Source organism: Falco punctatus (genome assembly GCF_963210335.1).
Source record: "Falco punctatus genome assembly, chromosome: 4".
NCBI lineage: Eukaryota > Metazoa > Chordata > Aves > Falconiformes > Falconidae > Falco > Falco punctatus.
The window spans coordinates 40,880,046-40,905,874 of record NC_137583.1 but is presented as its reverse complement, the minus strand read 5'-3'; the positions used below and the strand labels follow the sequence as shown (position 1 = coordinate 40,905,874).

Here is a 25,829-nt window from a genome sequence, read left to right as displayed (position 1 = left end):
TTTATATCCTGCAAATACTTAACTTCTGTTTTTTCAGCAGTAACAGAAAATAAACATTCTGAAATAAAAATAAACTTTAAATCTGTTTTATTTAGTCTTTAGGAACAAAAATAAATACTGTAAAATATCTTTCAGGCATTTGTAAATACAGAAATAAAGTTACAGAGTCTCGTGGAAGTCAATATGCATATAAACTGCTGTAGTGGAAGTGGGAAGAAATGTCCCTATCTGTTACAGTAAGCACAAGAAATTTTTCTCCCTGAAGTTTCAGCAGAAAGTATCAGAATAAATAGGATGAATCATTTTTGCATGATAACATATTTCTGTCATGGCTCTACATACTTACTAGATGACTCTATATTTTATAACTGAGTCTACCATTAAAGTAGAATACAATGATGATTCCAAAATACTAGTTTAAAAAATAATGTATTATCCAGTTATTTCTTTCATGTAACAGAGAGAGGGTACCAAATTGTAAATAATTTGGGGAGGGAGAAGGGTGGAAATACCTAAAAAAAAAAATCCTAGAAGCAAAAATTTTATTAAATTACTTTAAAAAAAAAATCTTAAAAATGGACTAGAAATTAGTATTGTTTTGCTGACATCAGAACATTTTTTAAAAGCCATTTGAATATACTTCAGTGATAGAAGTATTAGTTCTGCAGAGATAGAGCTTTATTATTCTTTTTCATTTTCCCTTTTTTTTTTGTGAACTAAAAATCAGCTTGATTTTAATCAGCAGCATGTTTCAACACAGACTTAAAATTCCTGGCTTCAAAGAAGGCTTAAACAAAATTGCCATTGGGCACATTTACATTAGAAGTATAATTTATGCCTGCAAGTGAATAAAGAACAGTCCTTTATGGCTGAAACTCTGCTACAGTATCCACAAGAATTACAGTGAAAGCACTGTGTTAAATATCTATAAACACCATCAATAAAGACACTGGGTGTGTGGGGGGACGACGACACAAAAAATACAAAACCCAAACAAAAAAAAGATATGCAAAGGCTTGATGCTCTGTTAAAACATATTTTCTACTCACTCTCACCATTCTTAAGCGCAGGCACAACATTCACTCCACACAGTGGGAGACATTTATACAGTCTGTTCACATAAAAAAACATCTCCAAGATTACAAATACCCCCAAACGATGTCGACAACGCAGGCACTATAGAAAAAGAAAAAGTTAAGCAAACTTACCTGCTGTAAGTACATAAAAGTCAAGGCACAGGAGAGCTGGGGACACATGCCCACATTCGGCAGTGCCACGCAGGTTGCACCCGTAAGGGGATGCTGCATGGTGTTGCTCTGAAGTCTACGTAGAACAAGTGAGGGGGCTTGCATGCAAGCACGTTTGCCCTATCTTGTCCCTATGGGTTAGTTTTGTTGTTTTGTTTTGGGTTTTTTTTTTTTTTTTTCTTCTTGATTATTTAAGTAAGAAACAGTATTTCTTTAATGCCTTTTTTTCCCCCCGGCGCTAGATCCCTACATTCATTTGTCAGCTAAGGCAACTTGGTAGATTTAAACTACGAATTTTTAAGAGAGAGGAAAAAAAGAAGACACAGCCTGCAGCCTATTGATGAGCAAATGGAACTTCCTCAATGACAGAGAGCTGAAGCTTGTCTCACAACAGTAGCTGCTGACTAGTAGAGAGAGAGATTGACTCAGTGAGGCTCAGTCGGCTGGTGCTGATGCTGCACAGCTTCTCATTTGTCAAATGGGTCCTAGGGCAGGGTCTTTACCACTCACCAAAATTCAAATACTGCATTTTAAAAATCCCTGGAGAGGATAGGGAAGGAGAGAAAGTGAGCGCGCTGCATCACAGGCATCCATGAGATCTGGGCAATTAGTGTCATTGCCCAGCTGGGACTGAATGCCTGTTATGATTCCACACGCACACATGCACACTCACACGCACACTTCCCCCCCCTCCCAGGACTCACACCTGACATGAAAAGGGCTTTCCCCTTCTCAGAACAAAAGTATGAAGCACAAAGTGGGGAAGGGAAAGAATCTTGGCTAGGCAAGAGGATTCTAGCAAATACACAGTGCTATCAGTAAATGAGGTTTTTATAGAATACAGATTAATTTTATACCTACGTTTCATTCACCATCTAGTTTCCCAGAGAAGCCTATAAAAGCGTTACAGAGAAACTGTGAAATATCTCTGTAACCACTGCAGCAGAAACACTGGGAATGAAACAAAATTCCATAGCACACACTGTGTCTACTTTACTGGGGGGAGGGGAGCAGGCTTGGATAAAGACTGTATCTTAAAATTGGTCTACAGCCCATCTCATCTAAAATTACAAATTTGTTTGACAGCTAGGCTATCTATTATAAAGGGCTGCCCTATCAGGTTACATGGGAAAATTACATTTGCAATTTTCAGAATTTCATGTTTACTTTTTACTTTGAGAGTGATACCTCAAATTAGTATTCCACTCTTGCAGGCTTTTTCTTCCCCCCCCCCCCCCCCTTTATTTTATGGAGTAATAATTATTCATTAGTAGATCTAGTTAGTCCTTATGTAATAAAGTAGGATGTGACCTGCAAATCAAATAATTTATATTACAGCTCGTCCTTGAGGTCCTATATTACAAGTCTCTTTTTTCTTAGATACAACTCAAGTATAAGAGAAGATACTACTATTTTTAATTGGAATTTGACAAATGAATTAAATATTAATTCTTCAGGAAAAAAGGTCAAACCTCAAAGCAGCACCTGAGATTTTGAAGGGGTTTCCTTTAAAAAGACTGCAGAAGATTTTAAATCACCTGTTTTATAGGATATCTCATTCCCACAAAAACGTATCTTAGATGAAGAGTTTAGCATTAACAACAATAAATAAATAAGCCACATACAAGAGAAGTCTATTTCATCCACAGCATAACTGGTTTGATATTAAGATCTACCTTAAAAACAAATAATAGTCCCCGCTTCACTGGAAACAGATACAAAACATGTCACTGCAACTCAGGTGCTGTATTAAACAAAATAATTCTTTTACATTCTACATGTGCGCACACATACCTGCACCCACACAAGCTTCAGAGACTGATTTAGATCCACTAAGTCTTCTTCATGCAAAACCGAAAATTTTCCAGTAGAATCAGTTATTACATAATTTTCTTTCTCAAAAGCAGTCAAGGCAACAAACCCAATGTATTTAGAACTCAGCAATCGACACCAAAACAATCATGCACAAACTTACAATACAGGGATTGCTTTTGGCTTAGGAAACTTCCATGCTTTTGCAGTTTATCATGGGCTGATCTACTAGAACACCCAGATAAAGTAATCTGTGCTGGTTTGTATCAAAAAAAAAAAAAAAAAAAAAAAAGCGCCCAGAAAAACAAAAATAACAAAAAACAAACCACCAACAAAAACACCCCACAGAGCAAGAGAGAGCGAGAAGGAGAAACTAACCCTCTCTATGCCCTATCTCCTTTTTTCATTCTTTCTCTCTGCCTTAAGCAGTCTCCTGTTCTGACAGGAGTATGTCATGCTTTTCTTCATTCCCCCCCCCCCCCAGCACAGAAAGGCTGTTATTCTGGAAATGCCCTAAGCTGATAGAATTCTCCCTTCAGCTCATTTTCATATGAAATACCATAAATAATACATGGTACTTTAATAAGACCTTATCAGAATGTTTAATGAAAAACAAATACGTTATATAAGGAGGCAAATAACCAACTCGTTCCACATTATGTCAAAATCAAAGGCAGCATGCTTCCTAGCCAAACAGTTTGGAACTATATGTCTATCCAATTTCCCAAAGTGAAGTTCTGGAACATGGTGATAGCCAAAGCAAAGTTTCTTCTGCCTATTGCACTATTTTACCGCTAAAAGAACACCCATAAAACAGATTAAACTCCTAAAAGAGTGTGTTGAACCACTACTTCAAGAGAATTTCATAGTGTAAATGTATATAACACTAATTGTAAAAGTAAGTTTCTCATTGGCCTTTTAGCTTTAACTTTCACACCTTTCAAAGTAAGAAAAGTATGACCTACAAACGCTACAAATTTCTTGTTTTAATAATAGGAATATACAAATGTAAGAACATGAATGTAACTATCCAAATCATCTATACACAGAGAAACAATAGATGAAATACATAATTCAGTAGTGCAACAGACCTAAAAAAGAAACAGAATTCTTTAGCCCAATATACGCTATTCAAGAGAGGCAGGGGCAAGTCATTACTAATTTGCATCCCTTCCAAGAATAACTTGTCATTATGTCTCAAAATATAAAAGGTAACAAAATGTGTTTTATTTTTATAAAAATAAAAATCAATGTCTCTTCTTTAAAGCCATGTCCTTGTTTATACACACTCTTCTACCAAAGCTGAGCCATTAATCATAACCACATTCCAAGTTATGGCCATCTATACAGTAAGTACCACCACAAACTTGCCAAATGTACATGAATGACTGTACACAATCTGACCTTCTATCCTCGTGCACAGGGACAATATCATTGTACCTACTATGCAATTTCACAGAACAGCATATGAACCATCAATCTCAGCTGCAAATTATTAACAATTTCATTTTCCCCTTATTCTACACAGATCAATGTGCGCAATTGCAAAGCCCACGTCACCTGCAGCACACAGCATCTTCCATTTGCCCCAGTGCTGCTCTGTCCGGCCAGTAACTGGCCTGTTATCCCACACCCAGTTGCTGATATTATCAATTAGGTATCAATTAACAGCTACAAACCCTATCCTTTCAGAGGCTACTAATCTATACAACCTGAGCCAGCCTCGATGGGAGCTCAGCTAGAAATGTAGAAATAAAAAGTTCTTCTACACTAATAATAGATCCGTCCGGGGGGCAACACCCTGAGAGGCAACACTCCCTTTTCCAACCTGGTTGGATTGTCAATGTTATGGTATATAGCACAGGCAGCGCACCTGCAGATACGCACCCTTCCCCCCATGCAATGAGCCTGCCATTTGAAAGAACAAAGTGCTGCTCAGTCTCGAATATGCAAAGAAGAAAATGAAATCGAAGAACCTCTGAAGCCAAACAAAAAGAATCAACAGCATTTCTCACACAGCTGACACAAACAGGCAAAACCACTCTTCAATCCCAATGCATTTGTTTATCGAGTATAACATCTTCCATTTAATATCATCCACTCAATCACTCGTTATCTGGTAGTCAGCTTCCACTTCTCAAAACTTAAGTTCAAAGTTCACATTTACAAACATTCAGCCTAAAAGTTAACCTTTAGCATTATCGCAGCAGACTGCCTAATCAGTCAAACCTTTTCCATCAAGCAAAAAAAAAAAAAAAAAAAAGATCTGATAGAGATCACCTGCAAGGCCAGACACCATTTTTACACTTCAGGCTTGTCTAAGCAGTACCCTACACTAACAAGCTTACACATATAGAAGCTATACAGTATTATAAAGATCATTTGCCTCCAGATAGCAAGCATTTTGAAAAAAATAATAAACCACAATGGCATATCAAATTATCCATGTGAAGAACATATTTTCTTCTCAACTTTATAAAATGGTTGATGTGGAATAAAAATAATTCAGGCAAGTGGTATAGAACTAATAGTAGTGCAGACCTTTCTCTAAACACTCTTTTTCTAACACCACATGGAAAAAGCAGCTCCCAGGACTTCAAACCAGGAAATGAAGCATATTATGAGCTTTAAACCAGGATGCTTCATTAACATATTTTGACAAATTGCTAGCAATCATTAATATCTTTGCCTTTATTCCACACAGTATTCTATTTTCATATATATCTGTGTTAAGGTTTTTAAAAATAAGCTAGGGAAATATCACCGATGTTTTTAAATAATTGTTTTGTAAAAAAGACTAAATAAAAGCTTTTCCCTCTATTCTTTTAAATTAACGGGCAACATTTCATCCTTCCAGTGATATTTTCTTGTCATGAAAATCCCTCGATCTAATTTAAGGTTTCTGTTAAGATTGCTCTTCTTTACTAGGTCTTTGCACAAAGATCAAGACATTACAGAGGCTCGTGCTTACCTCAGGCAAGCGAGAATCACTAATTTTCTGTTTCTATTAAGCACTAGGTTATGTCCATCGACTTCCCCAGTCTGTCATACCCGAAGCCCGCACAGCCCCTGTAGTGCCGTTAACCCCTTCAGCGCCACCCCGTAGGTATCCTACCAGCGTTCAACATCAGCTCTGCATTTCTCACAGCGTAAGCAGCCAAGAGCCCTTATTCCCACCCATGTGTTCGGGGTGGGGAAGGTAACCAACTAACTAACTAACAAACTAACTACCGACACGTTCAGCTCTTGGAGAGTTAGGGGTGCTTGGCACGGATGATGTGTGGTCCTTGGCAGGTCTCATTTTCCCGGTCTACGGTATTCAGATACTGCGGGGGGAGGATGGGGAGACGCCAGGCCCTAACAGCGTGATCCGATGCGGCTATATACGCGGCTACCCGGCGCCCCGCGGGGGCTGCAGCCGCCCCCCCGCAGCGCCCCCGCAGCGCCCCGGCGCGGCCGCAGCCCGTCGCCGCACCCCCCCCTAGCGGGGACGCCGGTTACACCAGCCGCGGCCGCGGGCCCGGCGCGGGGGGGCACCCGCCCGCCAGGCTGCTCCGGCCCAAACCCCGGCGGAAAAGCCCCGCGGCGACACGGCCAGGCTCTGCGGGCGGCGGCGCGGGGCGAGGTGCCGAGCGAGCACCTTACATCGCTTCGGGATGGCCGCTGCCGGCGTCCCCTGCTACCCGCTCGCTCCCGTCCTCCTGGGACGCCGCCGCTGGCCCGGCTACCGGGCCCGGCGGGAGGGTGGCCCAGCCGGGCAACGGGGCAGCCCGAGCTCTCGGGAGCGCTCCCGGCCCAGGGGCCCGAGCATGGCCGCAAGAGCAAGGGGCTGCGGGGGCAGCGCGGGGGCAAGGAGCGCAGCAGCCCCGCTCCGGGACGGCTTCATGATGTGCCTTGAGATGGCGATAACGTCGGGGGGCGAGGGGAGCTTCATCTGCACCGTTACCTTGGGAGTAGGGCTCGAGAAGCACGAAGCAGCACCAGGAAGGTGAAAAAGGAATCGGTGCAGCAACGTCTTTTGTCAGCCCCACACCCACCTGACCTCACATGAAGAAGGTGCAGCCACCTCAGGGCTTTATTTCCAGCAGCACAGGGTGCTCCCACCCACTGCTGTCACACATCCAACTCAACTTTTGCAAAGAGACGTACACAGAGTTTCTTTAAATCCGACACACTGGTGCAAGCCTGATTCACCAAAGGACCACTTTGACAGAAGCGTCCAGCTATAATAGTTACCATTGAGGTTACTCTTCATGTTATGTTAGCAAGAAGACTGCGTCACATGTAATGTTGCCCTAGAATACTCTTTCCAAAAGTCTAGATGAAAAATGTAACCCTTAGAAAATTAACTCAGATTTAAATTTAAAACCTCCGAATTAAAAAAAAAAATTAATGAGTATAAATCACAGAAAATCGTGTACAACTTGTTAGCTAGCTTAGCGCTTCAGTATGTGGGATGGGAAGGCCACAAACTACAAAAAATAAGAAATCTACAGTTGTGTGTGCAGTGCTGCAGCCTACCTTTGCCTGCCGCCACTGTGGGCTGTTTGTTAAGGATCGGTGAGGAGACAGAAAGCATGTTTGAATAGTAAGAACATACTACGTAGATTTCAACCACATTTGTGTTTATACAAAATTCTGTTTTCTCATTTTATATAGACACAAGTCACTGACAACCTCTGTTTTCTTCCATCGAATACACTTAAACTAAAATTTTCTATACTTTCATTGATCAACAAAAGTTTGCCCCAGTTTTGTGCGCTTTCATTTGCACCACCATGTCTCACTTTGCTGCTGTTATGAAATCACAAGGGGAGAATATAACTTGGCGTGCGAAATAAGCAGCAGGAACACACAAATTTAGAGGTATTTTTCATGTGATAGTTATAAAGTAAAAAAAAAAAAAAAAAAAACAAACCAAAACCCAACCCCTCCAAAAAAGAAAAACACACCCCAAAAAACCCAACCAAACACCAAGAAACCACCAAATACAATTATTAAGTATACATAGTCGGGCAGCATAAATGCATCTCGCCGAAGTTTCAGATTTTTGTGAAAGATTATTAATCTCTTAACAAAACAATTAAAAGAATGTCAAATCTCAGAAGTAGAATAAATGATAGATTAATTATACCGTTATGTAAAGGTTGTATCTTTTCTCTGTAGGAATTAAATTAACTGGACATCAGTGCAGGTTCTTTCTGTAATGAAACCACTTTTATTGTTCTGTCTGCAGCTGGGTATCTCTTATATTCTGCCTGGATCTAAATCTACCAGACTTAGTCCACAATGCAGCAGCTCGTTTTAATGTGTAAAAGCTAAATATTAACATGGTCATGTATCAAACCAACAAATGCTCCATTAACTGCAGCTGAATCTCCAAGTCTCCGCTTCCCTTGTCCTCTGCTCGCGGTTTACAGCCTGCCCACTCCCCGCGAGTATGCAGTCCCTCCAGTGCAATGAACAATGCTTCCACAGCTCCCCTGTGGACTGTATTTATCATCATCTACCAGTAAACCTCAAGATATTCCTCATAATTTTGACACTACCCCATAAGATGGACTAAGTCAGTTTTAAATTTAGCTCAATGACTCTTCAAAATCTAGCCTTTCATCTCTAATTCTTCCTTATGGCTTTCAATCTAACTTTCAACTATAACATCTTAAAATTCTTATGACCAAGCCTGAAGGGTTCTAGTTAAATACCCATCTTCATCCAAAGAGATAAAGATGCAGCTCAGGAGAATTAAAATGGAGGGTTTTGTAGCTTTGAGCTTCAGTTTGTACTGAAGCACTACCAAGGCTTTCCAAAGTAGGCAGCTATACAACCTCCAAAGACCAGTCCAGCAGAAAGGCATCAGAAGGCATGACCCAACCTCACTCCTATGCCAGAATCTATGAGGAGAAGAGTTGGTTGTTCTGTGGGTTTGTTTTTCACTTCAGAATTTTGGCTCTATATAACCCTTGCAGAATTACATGCTTTGGCATACGGGCAGCTTTTGCATATGGAATTGATACAAAGCTGCCTACACAGGCCTGCTCATTAAGCCTTGAAACAGGGACAGAAGTACTGTGTGAGAAAGTTCAATTTTATATACAGAGTCAATATTATGCCTCTTTTTTTTTTTTTTTTTTTTTTTCCAGTTTAATCTATCCACTGGTTTTGAAAAATACGGTTGCTTTTTTTCTAACCATTTCCACCTACAAATTCTTCAGGGATCCTTCCCTCTCCATGCTGCCTTTCCAAACACTTCATTAGTGTGACCTATATCAGGAGTGTTCTTGAGTCCAGCATCAGCTCCCTCCTCTCTTCACACTTTAATTGGTCAGCATCAGCTCCCTCCTCTCTTCACACTTTAATTGGTATTTTTTATCTTTTCCTACTTCAATTGATAAGGTTTCACATTCAACATCTCTGAGTTTTCCTTTCCCTTAGCTAGTAAGGAAAGAGACTGTGAAGTCTTCTACAATATTCTCTAGAAGCTGTTTGCTTTCAATCAACACTAATCAACTCTCTGGTTGTGGTGGCCATCCTTCACCTCTCCTACTTGTAATTCCTTCCTCTCTGATCTTCTTTCATTCAATGAAATACACACTGGTAACACTGAACTTGCTCTTCTTCCTCCCTCTGCTGCCTTTTGGCAGCATCAGCACTCCTTTTGCTTTCCGCATAAAGTTAATTTTCTCACCCTCTAGGATTCAGACCATTCAAGACCTGGCATTAAAATCTACTCCTGTTGAACATTTACGCACATAACATATCCGACATTCCTTATTTTCTCTAAGACCCCTCTCAATATTCTCTCTCACACATCTACAACCAGACCTCCCCCGAGCTCTACTCATGCATCAAACAACCTTTCCCTTTGGACAGGACCTTCATCTCCTCCACTTCCTTCGAAAAATGGACATTTCCAAGACAGCTCAAAGCACAGAAGTCACCTTGCATGTGCACAGTATAAAGGACAAAAAGTTACGCTCAACGTTTTGTCTCAGAAATAGCCTGGATGCCCTTCAGAGAAGCAGGGATTCTACATTTGCTGTTAAGCATGACCACAAGCATAACAAGCAGTGCTTGCACACTGTCCACCTTCCCTCTTACTCCCAAGAATCTTCCAGTCATGGTAGGCATAAACATCCTAAATATCGAGAAGAAACCATACACATTAAAGCTTATTTATTCTAACTATGCTTGTATCACTCTTAAAAGGTCTAGCTTGTGCCATCCTGTTCATATTCATGTACTTTGAAGAAAAAACCCACAACTTTTCAGCACAATTCTCTCTGAAATGTTTTATGCACACAAATAACACCTTCTCGTTGCTTTTCTTGAATATTAGCCCTATTGAAACTAGCTCTACAGTTGACACTGTGATGTATCTATTCCTTTAAGTTTTATAATTTGACCATGAATTTCCATATAATTTCAAGATCAAACTTAACATAAAAAATTTAAAATTAAATAAAAATGAAACTGTCACAGAAAAATGAAAATAAATTACTCTTAAATAAATTTAACTTATTTTTAGTGGCTCCGAACCTGTTTTCCAGTTTCTAACTTGTTTTACACAGTACCTCCAAGGACTCTCAGATTAAAACATAAATCTGAAAGGCACTAACCAAAGAGGTTAGATTTTGGCTAAATTCTGACCATATAAAAGCTTAAGAATGAATCTTCTCATAGCTTTTATCTTTTGTCAGGGAAGTATACCTTGCATTGTCATATCTCAATACACTATCACTACAACATGGTTTATATTTTTTTTTCATTAAACTACATAGAATAATATCAAAAAATCCCACAAACCCAAAACAACAAAAAAAGATGCAGATGAAAAAGATCTAAAATAATGTTGTGAACAACTGCTTTTGTTTGAGTACATTATTTTCTAAACCTGAGTAATACCTGAAATTCAACTACTAAAACTCTAAAACAGGTAGAACACATCTCAGTGATGTAAGACATATAAAGTGCCGTGACATAAGGTGCTAAGTGCATTCTCCAAAGCAAGATGAATACATACCCGCTACCGTCTCATGGCTTGCAGCGCTTCCCCGCATAGTGTCCATCTGCTCATCTAAACAGAGAAGGCATTTTGTCCCAACTTACATCTCCAACAGAGCATTTTTTGGCTTCACCCACCAAACCAAACTCCCCTACTATGAAAGGCCTCTACAACTACGTCCCAAGAGCAGAAAAGCAGCAGAAACTTATCAGGCCAGACAGCTAAGGTGAGGCTAGCACGGGTAGGCTTGTGCCTTCCTCAGCAGTGCTGACAGAGCATAGGTATCTTTCTGTAACTACTCGGGAGACAGCAAGCTAGCAATGTTCTCCAAAACATGTAATTTCTGCTCAAACAAGGCAGAAAAGAATACATCGAAGAGATAACCTTATTAATTAGCAAATACTGTATCTAAGTGAAGGGATGGGGGATGGAGAAGCATAGACTAACCTGTTTGTCAAGTGGTCCTTCAAAGCAATACAAAGCCAAGACTTTACAAGGAACTCACTTCTTTAAGTTCTCTTACTATACCCACCAAGTGCATACATGGAACAAAAAAGCACCATCCTGTACACGTTTTGCACATTATTACAGAGATAACATTAACATTTAAAATTAAATTAAAATTGCCACGTGATTCCTATCAGATCATAGCATACCTGTTCTTCCTTATAACTGAACACAGTGTAGGGCAACTTCTAACGCTTTCATGCTTTTCCAGCAGCTCTGACCTGTAAGGACTGCCTCCCAGAACCACTCCGTAGATCACCCTGCATGTCTTTTCAAACCTTTGACCTCCCCCCTAGCCTGCCGTCACAGGTGCCAGTTGTGATGAAGATACCTCTGCTGCAGGAGACTAATTGAGACCAGCCATGAATCTCATGCAGGCCACTGAACAGTCACCAGGTGCCAACATCAGGTGTCAGTCAGCGTAAGTCAGGTGACCCACACACCAAGGGTTTCACATTTAATTGCAAGTGTTCAGTGCCATCCAAAGTGAACTCTAAAGAGACCGTCCATACCTCGCTGTGTACATAATAACCTCCCTGCTCCAGGGACAAGCTTAACCCTTATTAGCACTTATCTTAGTGTATCAGCTACATTATGTGTACAATAGATGCAGTTTTAGTATTGGATCTCAATTTTTTACTTTACTATCATTGGTTCCAAAACTTCATTCCCTAATTCTGGTAAGAAACATTGCTGGGGTGCAAGAAACTTAGATATCAATAAAAAGGTAAAATATAAAATATTTCAACTGTCTCCACTGGAATACAGAATAGTTAAGAACAAAATTAGATGTGAGGACTCACTAGTAATCTCCAGAGACAGCAACTTCAAGAACTCACAGATAAACAAAACAGCAGCAAAACAAAAGCAAGATTAACTAAAATCAGCAGCTAGACTACACATAAGAAATAGTAAAAAATGCTGTAGTATTCTTCCATCCTTCATCTATTGTGAGCCAAACTCACTGAAACTGGTAGAAGTCCGAACACTCAGTGAATGCAGTCTTTGGCTTTCTGAACACAACACACCTGCAGTGCTGCAGATAAGTTAGCAGGAACATTTTTTCTCAAGGATTTGGTGATCCTTTTCAAGTTAAAATGCATGAAAAAATAATTCATTTTATTAGTTTCTGCAGTATTACTAATATAACGGCAATAGCAAGACTGGATCATCATTTACACCTGATTTACACCACCAATCCTCAAAAAATTTGTCTCAACAGAAAGTCAAGGTGAGCTTTCATTTCATCATCATTCTTACTTAAATATCTCAGAACCTGCTGCTGAAAAGCCAACGTGATTTTCCAGACTGAAATAATATGGAAACATATTTGAAAGAAGCAAACTTTAACAGTCTTATCTGCCTAAATCTTGCCAAAATAATTCAATTGCCATATAATAGACTGAGTCAAGAAACAAGACAGCCTTGCTGCATAATTCACCAGCCACTTTAATCCTGTTTATAAGTATCAGGTTTGCTACAGAAATGTTTTTAAAGAATGCTCAAGAAAAATCATTGCTAGTTAGGGATTTACAAGATGTATTACTAACAGATAAAACAATAAACCAAATGCCACCCTATGACCTCTGTAACGGCACACAATATTAATAGAAAAGAAAACCTTCACCCTCCCTTGAAATCATAAAGAAACTGCAAATGCTAATACTTTACATGGAAAACTGATCTGAGTTAATAGGTTCTCCCTAGCATTTACCTTCATTAAAAAATACTACACACAAAGAAATATTCGCTCCATTCTGAGATTGCGCTATATCTCATTTACTCTGTTCAAGCTAAATACAAAATTTAAGAATTTAATCAACCAAATGGAGCTATACACACAGGGTTAGTCCTATTACTGCAGAAAGTTTAATTTTTTACTAATTTGATTTTTTTTCATCTGTACCCACCCCTAAATGATTTTATGTACCTACACATTCCCTATAAAGTACACTGACAAAAGTACATGGCATACATTACTAAGATTGTAAACTAAATATTCAAAGCCTATGAAACACCAAAACTAACTTTATCTGTGTAATGTGAATTCATACATCTTTCCCACATGCATCCCGACCCTCTCTGAGTCCACGTAGAGTCAAAATAACATAGTATGTCCCACTGGAAGGACTGAATCACAAAGTAAGAAACCTTTGGTTCCTTGTCTTCATTCATTCTTTTTTGTTCTTTAGTTTAGCGTTTGTTCCTGCTCCACCAACACCAGGCACTTGTCTGTCCTCCACAAGACTGCCACGTCAGCTGGAGGGAACGAAAGAGAGAACAGGTGCCCTCGTGCCCCAGTGCCCTGCCCCAGTCTGGCCCCACAACCCCTACCCAAACCAGCCTGCAGGCCAGCGGACGTGGCCGGCTTGCCTGAGGACAGCCTGGGGACAGCCTGGGGACAGCACTGTTGGATGCCCTGGGACAGGCAGCCAGGGCAGGACAGCCCGCTGTTCCCACACGGCTTGCCCACACGGCCTGCTCCGTACCAGGATGGGTGAGGTGCTCAGAAGGGGCAAAATCCTGAGATTTTAACCATTAGCATCTAAGCTATTTGACAGGTATTAGTCAGACAAATCTGAGCAAGTACTCAGACTGATTTTAACAGGCCAATGTCATGCTCATGAAGAAAGTCCCATCCTTCTCTGGCCATCTATCAAAAGCTGCTAGAATCTAGTAAGAATTTTCTTCTTTTCCTTTTTTAATTAAAAAACCCAACAACAAACCCACAACACAAAGATTACATTCCTTCAGCTGTATTCTCACAGAACCAAACAACCGTGTCATGCTCCTTAAGAAGAAAGTATAGGCAATTGCATAAATTCAAATTTTTTCATTCATAAAAGTTTATATTTATCAAGCTTATCTTGAGGATGAATTTCACATTTCTGGACACAATCTATTAAAGTCTTGCAAACCCCTCACTGTCTGATGGGCATGAAAAGGAACCAGCTGGACTAACCCCAGCCCAGCTCTGCCCAGCTACAGGTCTCAGAGGCTGACAACTCTTGCTTGCCCCCTTGACAATGTCTATTGTACCTGCCTTGTGTCAATTCATGCAGTGGATTTCATGAGACACTCTTGGTTTTGAGAGTCAGAGGCACCACCAGCACATGAGGCTCTGCTACTCATTCATAACAGATTAACAGAAGAAAGTAATACTCGAAAAGACATCAGCTTTCTTTGTAGCAAGAAGGTTTTGTCCCAACAGGCAATAAATCATCGTGGCTGCATGGCCAAAGGTCTTTCCTCAGAGGTAGATATGATATTAGGCTGATGGACCCTTAGATATAGGCACACACCGATATGAAATAGGTTAAGAAGGCGGCAGGCTTTAAAAAAATAATGCCACAGGCACCTTACATAGAGTGAAGCAGCAGCCCTGAATCTATGCTCAGTTCTTGATCATTCCTGTTACTCTTTCCGTGGCAGCACTGGGGACATGTCCTTCACCTACACTCCAAACAACTTTTCATTCATTATTACAGTTACACCAAATGAACTTTGCATGGATACATGCACCCTCCCACTCGACACCGTTCTGAGCATGAGGGCTGTTTGTGCAGCCAGCCAGGCGCACCCAGCCCGTGCCCCGGACACCCTGCAAAATGAAGCCCAGAGTCTGCAGGGAACGTGCCCTGAGTAACGTATCCTTGGCTACAGAATGTATAAAGCTGAATATTCATTTGTATTAATAGTTGTCTGGGGTCTTTTTACTATTAGAAGAACATTTTATTCTTGTCCTTCAGTTTTCATCTCACTAGAATGTTGTGCTTTTTGCTTCAGAACAGGTAATTAGCTTGTTTGTTTTTTTTTAGAAAACATTGCTGTTTGCATCCCTTAAGAAATTCTGTACAGAAGGAACAGTGGTAGTGTACCATAGGTACCAACTATTTTTTTCTTGACCATGTTAACTACATAGCATTTAGTTGCACTGCAGAACTGTAAGTATTTCCATTTATTTCATGTCAAAATGTATATTTTGGAGTGTGCAATACGCAATTTGCTTTTGATTATATGTCCTAGAAATGGTTCTGCGAAGCATAGTAGTGTTTCACCCTAAATACTTTCTATATACTTGGTAACCTTCTTAGATAATTTACAAGTAATTAAACAAAACCTGTTATGTAACCCCCCAAAAAAAAACAACAGAAAAAAAGAAAAAAGAAAAAAAAAAGCACCCTGGTGCTTTTTTTATTATACATACTAGTTCGAAATTTTTCCTGTATAAAAAAAACAAACAAACAAAACCCCACAATTTCTGTATTTATATAATCTTACAGTAGTTCAGAACAGGGTGAGGTATTTACGTTGTATTCATTGACTACAAAGCCCAATACTTAACCTGGATGGAAATAACCAATCTGCATACGAACTCCAAGTTCAGATTACCTTAACAAACCTCAAATGCAAACCCAGGCATATTACCTATGTAATCATGAAGACCACACCCATGAATGGAAACAAAATTCATTGAAAATGGGTGCCCTGACACAGAATTCACAGCTGGAAAATGCATTCATTTCCCTGTTTAAACAAATCTTGCCTCTCACCAGGATAACCGAAAAGGAATGCTGTATTGCATGACAAATATACGTGTTTTGGCAGTGTACCTTGTCTCTGCCGGCATATATCACATTCATTACTATGGCCTAGGGAGGACAGAATGGGTTACCTACACAGTTGAATGTGTTGATGTCTCTTTGTCCTTTTCCTCCCTGGGTAAAATGAAAAATGATATGACTTTTTTGTTGTTATTAATAATGAATGCCTTTCTTGTTGACAGTCCTTGCTGCCTTGAACTTTAATCTTTATGATGTAAGATTTCTGCTCACATGGAAATCAACCGAAAGGTTCATATAGGAGAAACCTTATACCCAGTTTCTATAATATCAGTTGTTATATCCCTTCTATAGTTTTGTCTTTGTTTTATTTAAATCTCTCAGTACTGTTTTTCCAACACACATTTGATACCACACAGCCAGACTGGGGAAAGCACGATGCATCCCCTTTATTGTGTGGCACCAAAAAGACTCTTGGTGATTTCTGAGGCATGGCACTTAACGAAAAGGTGAGCTGACGGTATTTGCCCCTGTATTATTATTCCCAGAAGTTACACAGCTCTGGAACTCTTTAATAGTATTTAGAAATCCATCAAATACCATTTGTCAATCACTTTTATGTTTCTGTATATAAATACACACTTACACACAATATAATCACATATATTTTAAAAAAAAATTATCCTGGAAGATACATACACACATATATAAATTACTATTACTCATTATGTAATGTAAACATAATGCAGTATTGTCAATAAATGCTGTGATTCTCTTTTATTTTCTTAGTCTGCTAGTGAAGATTATAAAAAGAGCTCCAGATTATGAGCCTCTGTTGGCTGGAAGTGTATCTGGAGTAAAAGAGTGGCTTGCTTTCCTTTCTCATGTATCCCCTGTCCCAAAAAGTTTTACCTACTTCTAAAATCTGTTACACATCTCCAGGGTTGCCCTGGAATGGTAATAACTCTCGCCTGGTGATGTTCTTGATGCTCTAAGCCACAACAGAAGGATGCTGAAGTTCAGACCGAAGCTGCCATTCCAAACCCAGAATACCACTAGGAAAAAGGGAACTCAAAAAGGAGTGGCAGGGAACAAAGTTCAATACCAAGTACCAATTTACGGGCAAACTAGTTCTCATTACACATTTCACATTACACATATTTAAATTTATTTCTCTAAATGAAAGCTAAAATTAGGAAAAAAGAAACAAGATATTGTCATGAAGGATGACACAATGAATTTTATATGTATGTATGTATGTATATTAATGTAACATCATTCTATTACAAATACATTACATTTATAAAATTTAAGAAATACAAATTAAAACATTCATTAACACTTGATCTCACACAGCTCAGGAGTCTGTGCATTCTACTAAGTAAAACTGTAAATTTCAAATATTTTATTTCATGAGTAAACTTCTGTAAATTAGACTCTTCTAAACTCCTGGGATGACCAATGAAGGACCCATGGAATTATCAGCTAAGCTTACTAGTAGATATTAGAAATATGGGTAGCAAGAGATCTCTTTATAAGAACTGGGAACCTCTCTAAAAGAAATTATTCTTCATACCTGCATTATACAGTGGTATTTGAAAAACATTTTTTTTATATTTTTAAGTTTTGCTGGAGACAGTCTTCCTTAAAGTACATGATATGACCAGAATGTACATTCTACAATATCATTCTTAGTGTCTGTGCTCGAAGGAAACACTCTGCGCTGTTTTTCTGATGCGTTTATCTTGTATAAAAGGATGTTTGCTCCATAAAAAACATACAAAACCTCAAATACCTTCAAAAGCATCATTCTGATTGTATTTCTTATATCACACACATAACCTTTAATCAGAAAATTCTTACATTCTTTTGTTTTGAAACAAAAACCCCAATCACTAGAAGCTTCCCTTTCCTTCAGCACTTTCAAATACCCTGAGTATACTGTGCTAATACTTAGCTACACAGCGGTTTTTGTGCACTATCACTGTCCTGAGTTAATTTTGGTTTCTGCATAGCCTTTGTCAAACTAAACCCAACATGACTTATGTCCCATGCCATTTTAACTTTAACTCCAGTAAGAAGTCCAAATCAGATGCTTGGAGAAAAACAGTAATTCAGTTAAATTTAGGAATTTCTGGTTTTCAGCACAGGAAAGATTCAAATGCTCAGCAGTCCTGAATCTTACACATAATTGTTCTGTTGCTTTATTGTTAAATAGAACATGGCTGTGTAACTTAACCTAAGTTTAGAAACACATTTGCCACTGGCTGTGAAGAAGTGCAATGCAGGGAATAATGGGCTTTTGTGAGGGATGAACATGGTAATTTATCCTTGTGTTTTTCTGTTGTCGCTACTGTAAATTCAGTATTTGCTAATGTAATTTCAATAATTGTGAGATACAATCTGAAAAATAGAAATTACAAACGTTTAATATAATGAATTTACTGACTCCCAAAAAATCAAATACTTGATTATTTCAATGCCACACCCACAAAAAAGATGATATGCAGTCTGAAAATTACTTTTTTCACCGTAGGTCAAAAAAAATGAATTTGCACAAACATATAAGAGTGTTTCCACACCTGCTGCAATGTAGACAGTTGTAGTTAGGGCTGGGCAGAGATGAGGTCAGTGACAGGAGGGAAAATGTGGTTAAGTAATTCTCAATATGATGCCAACTATGACCTTTGGATTCCATTTCAAATCTAGCTATCATGTTACCAAAATAATATAGTACAGGATGGATAACATTTTGCTAATATGACATATAGATTCCTAATAGGAATTTCATACTTACAACTAAATTACAGATATGCCAACTATGATATATCTTTATGTGCACATGGCACAGTATTTCATAACATGCTACAGCAATTTTTTCCCTTGACATACAAAAGACTGAAGAAAAAAATAATAGAAGATTCAAGCTGAATAACATGTCAGTGCTTGCAACTTGAGTTGATTCTGTACACCAAATCCCAAATGGTCATCTTTCATTAATAGTTTCTTATTGGGGAAGCATTAAATTCCTAAAAAAAATCTTGCAAAGGGTATGAAATGACATTCGGTTAAACAACACAGCAGTAAGTTACATGGACTAAGATTTGATTTGATATTAAAACATCGAGGTTGGAAAGGACACTACAGAAACCTGCTATATTCTCTAAAATTCTGTGCTCCAAATGGTAGTTTGTCGATGTGAAGTGAGTTATGCTGCTTTCATCGTGAAGGTGAATTTTGAAATATAAAATGACAGTTTCTTCCCAAAAGTAAACTGAAATACTGATTCATGCATCACGTTACTAGAAGTTAGGCCTTCTCACTCTCGGTAACGATTATGTGAATGAAAACAACGAGAGGAGATACCAACTCAAAATAATCACACCCAGAAGTCACGTTTTAAAACTGCCTAATTTGCTGTGGATCTGAAGAACACAAGGAGCTGGGAAGTGCTAAATCCACCATTTTCAACTTGCCTGAAATTTGTTTTTAAGCAACTCATTACAGAGCAATTACAAAAATATCACTTGTGCATTCCCTTTTCAGGCAGGTGCCTGAAGGATCATGAAGCCATGGGCCAGCCCAGCCCAGCTCGGAGCTGCAGAGCGAGCCACCCGGCAGTAGCTCAGGGGTACGCACTGCTGGAAGGTCACTCGATGCTGAGAATAGAACAGAATCTTCTGCAGGGGGAACAGCTGTGTTACTGATACTTGCATTCAGGTTCAACAGAGAGAAATAGATTTGTCAATGACAGCTTTTGATCATTCTGCAAGGAAATTATGAGTACAAAATGGCAGTTATCTCCAATTACTAATAATCTCAAAACCGCATATGCTTAAATTAAATATGTAACCTTATCCCTTGCCTTCTGCTTAAAGCACTACGAGGTTTTAAGACACTAGAAAATAGACTCAAAGATAATTTCTTCCACTGAAATGCTGGGCCCTTGCAATTTCAAAAACTAAGACAATAATTAGCTCTGAAATTATGAAAAAAATACATCCTATTTCAAACAAATAGGTATGAAGAAAGTATTTTAATTACACAAGCAGGACCTTGACCAGGTTTACTGGGGATAACTAACTCCAAGAAAACTTTCTAAGACAGAAAGTAATTAGAAACTTGGAGCATTCTTCACAACCCAGGACCCACATACTCACTCTCTGCCATGTCATCTAAGTATCCCAACCTACTGAATTCTTGAAAGAATTCCTCATGTCAACAAAAGTAAATTTTCTCCAAACCCCTTCCTTCATTCCTTCAGTTCCTCTATCCCGTTCATACTCAGTAATGAGAAAAAGTGTTTTGAAGCAAGATAACTGAATCCTCTACACAGAAATTACAGTCATTACATAATTTGGGGTTATTTTCAGATTTTGTTTAAACAAATAAAATTTAGAACCAAATTCCCTTGATATCAATAGATCTGAGCACTTGATATGCTAATATCAGTAACCAGTAGATAAAGGAAAAGTTAATCATTTAGTGAGGTAGTGTGCAGGATTTGTGCCAGAAGCCTACTACTTTGTTTTGTTGAGTCTATTTCAAGAAAAAAAAAAAAATCCACAGAACTCTTAGGCTGAAACAGCAAACAACCTTAATCTTTATCTTTTTCAAAACAGGTGTGAAATGTGGCTCAAAAGAAAATAGCAAAGTTCTAACTTGCAAGAGAATTAAGCCTTATACGATGATAAATAAAATGTTCGGTAATGTACTTTTGATGTGACTGAATAAAGGCATCTGGATAAAATTGAGACCTATAGGAGAACATTAAATCATTTTAAAAATATGCATGAACTTCAGAATGATGCTGCCATCAGATTATTTATATTCCAGACATACAAAAGTGCTATATATTTTAGGTCTTTTATGGCAAAACAAAAGCTTTACACAAGTAAAATTAAGTATTTAGATGCTTTCATGAAGGATTTAGTATTCATATTTTGCCTTGTCTCTATATTTCTCTGAATTTCAACTGTGTTTTTGTTATTCTAGTTTGACACTGTGCGGTGAATTTGTTTCATCATATATTAACTGCTGAGCAATCTGAATTCACACAGAGCTGGGTACACCTGAGAAAACTTATCCTCAGAGGATCACCAAACTAAATAAAAACAAGACCCAAAGCTCAGTTTCGTACTATTTAGACAAAAAATATCTGTACACATCTTTAATGCTTATCTGAATTCACCATGCCATACAACACAACTAGCCTATAGAACAGCCATTAGTAAAAAGGAAGTTACTTCACACAGTAAGACATACACTATTTTTGGAAATATTTTCCCAGTACTCTTCCTTTATAAATACATACAGACCTTTACCATACAAACAAACATGTACAAGAACATATTTCCTTGTTTTCCAGAGAAACTGTATAAATTATACAATTTTAAGTGGTCTCAAAAAACCAAACTAAACAACAAAAAAAACCCCAAACCCTCAATTTTTTCCTATCAGCACCAAAATCTGGTCTGTGATCTAACTACTAAAATACAGGCTATGCTATGCCTATCTCTTGCTTTAATCAGTGCAATACCTTTCTTTCCATGATTATTTATTTTTTCTCAGCATTAACGCTAAAATGCTGCTGTTAGCCATGACTGCATCTACCAAGTCACATTTTTATACTTCAGCTTGCAATTTTCCACAATTTTTCCCTAAATTTTGCTCTCGTTCTGCCAACTATTCTGAGTATAGCCATCAAAGCTTTCTCGTAGTAACCTTTTGTAACATGGCTTCAGACCAGCTGAACATACCAAGCATTCAAAATGTCACAGAATAAAGAGCTACAGCTCGAGTGTTCCTCCTATCGTGCTGATCTGTGTACGAATTTAACAAAACCAACTTTTACTTGATAGCCACCTTTGTTAATGCAGTATAAACCTACATAGTTAACTATGATTTGATTTGCTTGTTCTACCTCAATAGATTAAGCAAAACAAACAACAAATATCTGTAACCGAATAAAAAACATCTACTTGCAAAGCTGCACTGATTTAAAAGCATATTTGTAGGCAAACAGATATAAATTATATTGCAAGATTTGCATAACCATGTAACAGGCTGATTGAAGATACAGAACAAATCAGAATGATTCTGTATTGTTAACACAGCACACTTGTAATCCATCGCTTTTCTGTGTGGGATCAAAGAGCTTCAGGAACTAAGCAGAGGGGAATAGCGTTTGCTGGTAGCTGTCGCACACCTCTTTGTAGGACTTTAGATGATGTTTAGGCATTTAACAAGTTTTTGTTCTGCTCACTGGAAAAGGGTTAAGGTGACTAAGGACAGGGCAGTAAGTATGGAGGGAATCCCCAGGGACCCCTACCACATCGATTAGGATATGGCAAACACTGGACTGCTTTCCTCACGCCAGGATTAACAGAACCGCTCAAACAGAAGTCTTAACCACCTGACATAAAAGCGCCATTGCATTTCTTTTTTTTGCCACTTTTTTTTGCCACTTTTTTGAAGTGGCAAATTGTGTGCTTAAGATATTCTAGTGAGCCAGAACTCAGAGTTTTGAGTAATATTCCAAAGCATGACGGTAGGGTAGATCAATGAGATAAAGTATATAACCAAGATAATACACTAGCATCTGATGTAGATAAGGTGTAAAAATGCACATATATTGACTCAGTAGATGTATATTCAAGCACACAGAAATTAGTCTTTATTGTGACAGAAGCAACAGAAAGAAAAGATAAACTCTGAAGCTACTTAAAACTTATTATGTTGAATCCTTTCAGCTCACACCAAACATTGTATTTTCAGTTTGTGGGTTCAGATGTTAATATTCTCAGTGAATTATGTTTCAGGAGTCCCTTTTCTTCGAAACAGAAAGTTAAGTTTTCAAATTCCTGTTATACATTAATTATAGCTTCTGTATTTTAGCATGTAGCTAGATATAGGAAAGTCACCTTACTAGCTTTTACAATAAATGCAAAATTCTTTACTTGAGAAACCACCCACATATAAAACCACTAACAGAAATGCTGACAATCAGTCTGACATCCAATCTGTTTCCAACCTACAGCCACAGAAATAGAGCACTGCAAATTCCAAAAAAAGATCACTAACATTTTCCCTAGTTTAAAGAACTTTCAAAGTTGGGGTTTTTTTATGACTCAGAAGTTTTGCCCCTGGTTGGTTCATCCTTCCTCCAACTCATTAACACGTACAATTAAAATGTAACCACCTAAAGTTTTTGTACTGGGGTTTTCAAAGAATAACAAGGCAAGAGAGTCTGTCACCGAAATTCCAGGCGCTGAGTTTGCAATGATTTTCTAAAAGCTCACCTTTAATAGTTACAACTGCAAGGTGACTATGTCAAGTGACAGCAATTGATTCCAAATAAGCAGTAACATCAAAATCTTAGGATTTTAGGATATTAAGTCTCTCAGAAAAGATATAAATGGAAATCAAAAGGGAAGAAAAAACATTAAACAGCATGGGTGGAGCTTAGGATGCATACCATAAAACACCAATGCCTATGTTAATTCAAAATTCAAAACATTTTTAGGGATGTAGTGTAAACAAAAGGTTTTAATGAAACACTAGTGAGATATTTGAATAATTTCTTCTGTGAAGTGCAAACTGCAAAATACCAGGAAGATTTAACACTCACAGAATACAGGTCAAGGGGCTGGAAGAAGTAAAACCTGGAAATCAGACTTTATCCATTACTTGAAGCAAAAAAAAAAAATACTGCTACTAGTACTACTAAAAATGCAAGCGAAGTGATGAAGCCTGGTAATGAAGATGCTGCAAACGGTACACCAAGTAACGCCAGGGCCTCATGCCTCATGCCCAGGCACAGGCTGAGGAACAACTGGCCGGAAAGCAGCTTTATAGAAAAGGACATGGAGGACCAGGAGGACAAGTTGAACACAAGCCAGCGACGTGCCCTTGCAACAAACTGGGTCTGCAGCATCCTGGGTTGTGTTAGAGGGGTCCTGGTGAGCAGATCACAAGGGAGGTGCCAGTGATGGCATCTGGCTCCTTGGCATGCTACACTGACATTTGTGTTGGCTTCTTTGCCATTGTCTCTGGGTTTATTAATGGGTTAAGTTGATGATAGGATGTCGTCTGATCCTGGATACCACATTTCTTTTAACTCACCTTTGATTTTATTCAATTTCTGTAAGAATAAATCTGCTCTTCATCCTCCTGAAATCTCTGTACTTTAGCTGACACATGTAATGATGTGATTTAGGACAGTCCTGTTGTGCTAATGGATAATTTGGATAAGGCAAGCCACTTCTCTGTACATTTTACAATTAAAAAAACGATGTCTGCCAAAACTTATTAACACAAATAATTTATTCAAGGACACTGTTTTCTTTTCTGATCTTAAAAAAAGAACTAAAACTCTTATAATGAGAAAAGCAAGCATTTTCAAAATTTTATTACATTTCATTATACTCCCTTGTCTTGCATTCAAAAAAATGTTAGTATCCTTCTCTAGATATTGCAGAAAATGCTGATGGAACACTTATACTTTAAAGTAACAATTCAATAAACTGCTCTAACACATCACAAAAGGTAACTCCAATGGGTTTATCTCACAACAACATGGTTTCTAGTTCAGAAATATCAGTTTATATGACAGTAATTACTAAAACAGACGGGCAAGGAGCCAAAAAGCAGCATCACATTGACAATGGGCTGAATGCAACTGGGAGCTATGGAGCAGAAAGGAGCTATGCCAGATTGTGTGGCAGCTGAGAATCTTATTGGTGACCATTTGCTGTGTAATCTCAGACACATCTAAAAAATTATGCATTCCCCATTGATTTCATGCTAAAATGGCAAAGGAAAAAAACCCCTATGTCTGAACTTGAACACAGTATGTGCTGACAAGTTCTTTCCTTTGAATACTTAGGATTTTCGATCTTGTACTTCCTTGCTCCTTTCTACCACTCATAAGACCGGCTTCACATTTTAGATCAGTATTATCAGATGTTACATTAGGGGCGGTCAAAACAACAACAGAGGTCTGCAGAGCAAACTGTCCGTTAGATTCAAAATATTCCTAAAACTTAGCCAGAAAGAACCCCAACCAAAACAAACCAAATCTAACCCCAAACCACCACATATTATTTCTTCCCTTCAATAAATCCATTTTAAAATACTGATAAACACCACTTTGCTAAAATAAAAAAGAAATAAAAATCTAGACTCAAACAACATATGATCTCTAAAATTACTATGAAAATGCAAAGACAACCCAGGAGTCTTAAACTTCATCATGTTCTCATCTGAGAGATGTTGGGGTTTTTTTTCCCTTCCAAAAAATAGTTCACACAAAACTTTCATTTAAATCTTTGTGCTCACTAGTCAACAACTGTACATTTCAAGAAAAGTATTTTTCTAATTATTATTGGAATTGGCCATCATTACACAGAAAGCTAACTAGCTAGCTGAGTTCATCAAGATCAATATTCATATGAATTGTTCTCTTACTGTAATTAATAGCTTTCAATTGTTAAAACCAGTACAGTCACAATAAAGCATTAACTTCAGTCCAATCTGATATCTAATGTTATTTAGATTATGAACAACTTTTAATAAAGAAATCCTTTGGATATAAAAGGATTGGCATTTCCTTCTGAGTCTCTCAACAGGATATTCAGGCAGGTAGCCTTGCAATTAATCTTAGCAGTTCATTCATTTTCCAAACATACTTGCCTA

The 25,829-nt window shown here is 38.2% G+C and overlaps 1 protein-coding gene across 26 annotated transcripts in view; it reads right to left on the bottom strand.

The window, feature by feature from the left end:
* Positions 1-25,829, bottom strand: part of RBFOX1 (RNA binding fox-1 homolog 1) — a 1,334,594-nt gene that overhangs the window by 287,781 nt on the left and 1,020,984 nt on the right. For 8 of the 26 annotated variants that reach the window (XM_080382962.1, XM_080382963.1, XM_080382958.1 and 5 more), the window contains exon 1: positions 1,209-2,100. The exons of the other annotated variants lie outside the window; for them this stretch is intronic. Coding sequence is in view for 5 of the 8 variants with exons in the window: in XM_080382957.1 (XP_080239083.1) it covers positions 1,209-1,352 (144 nt within the window). In the remaining 3 variants the exon portion in view is untranslated. Of the gene's footprint in view, positions 1-1,208; positions 2,101-25,829 lie in introns of those variants that run through there. 26 annotated transcript variants of the gene reach the window in all.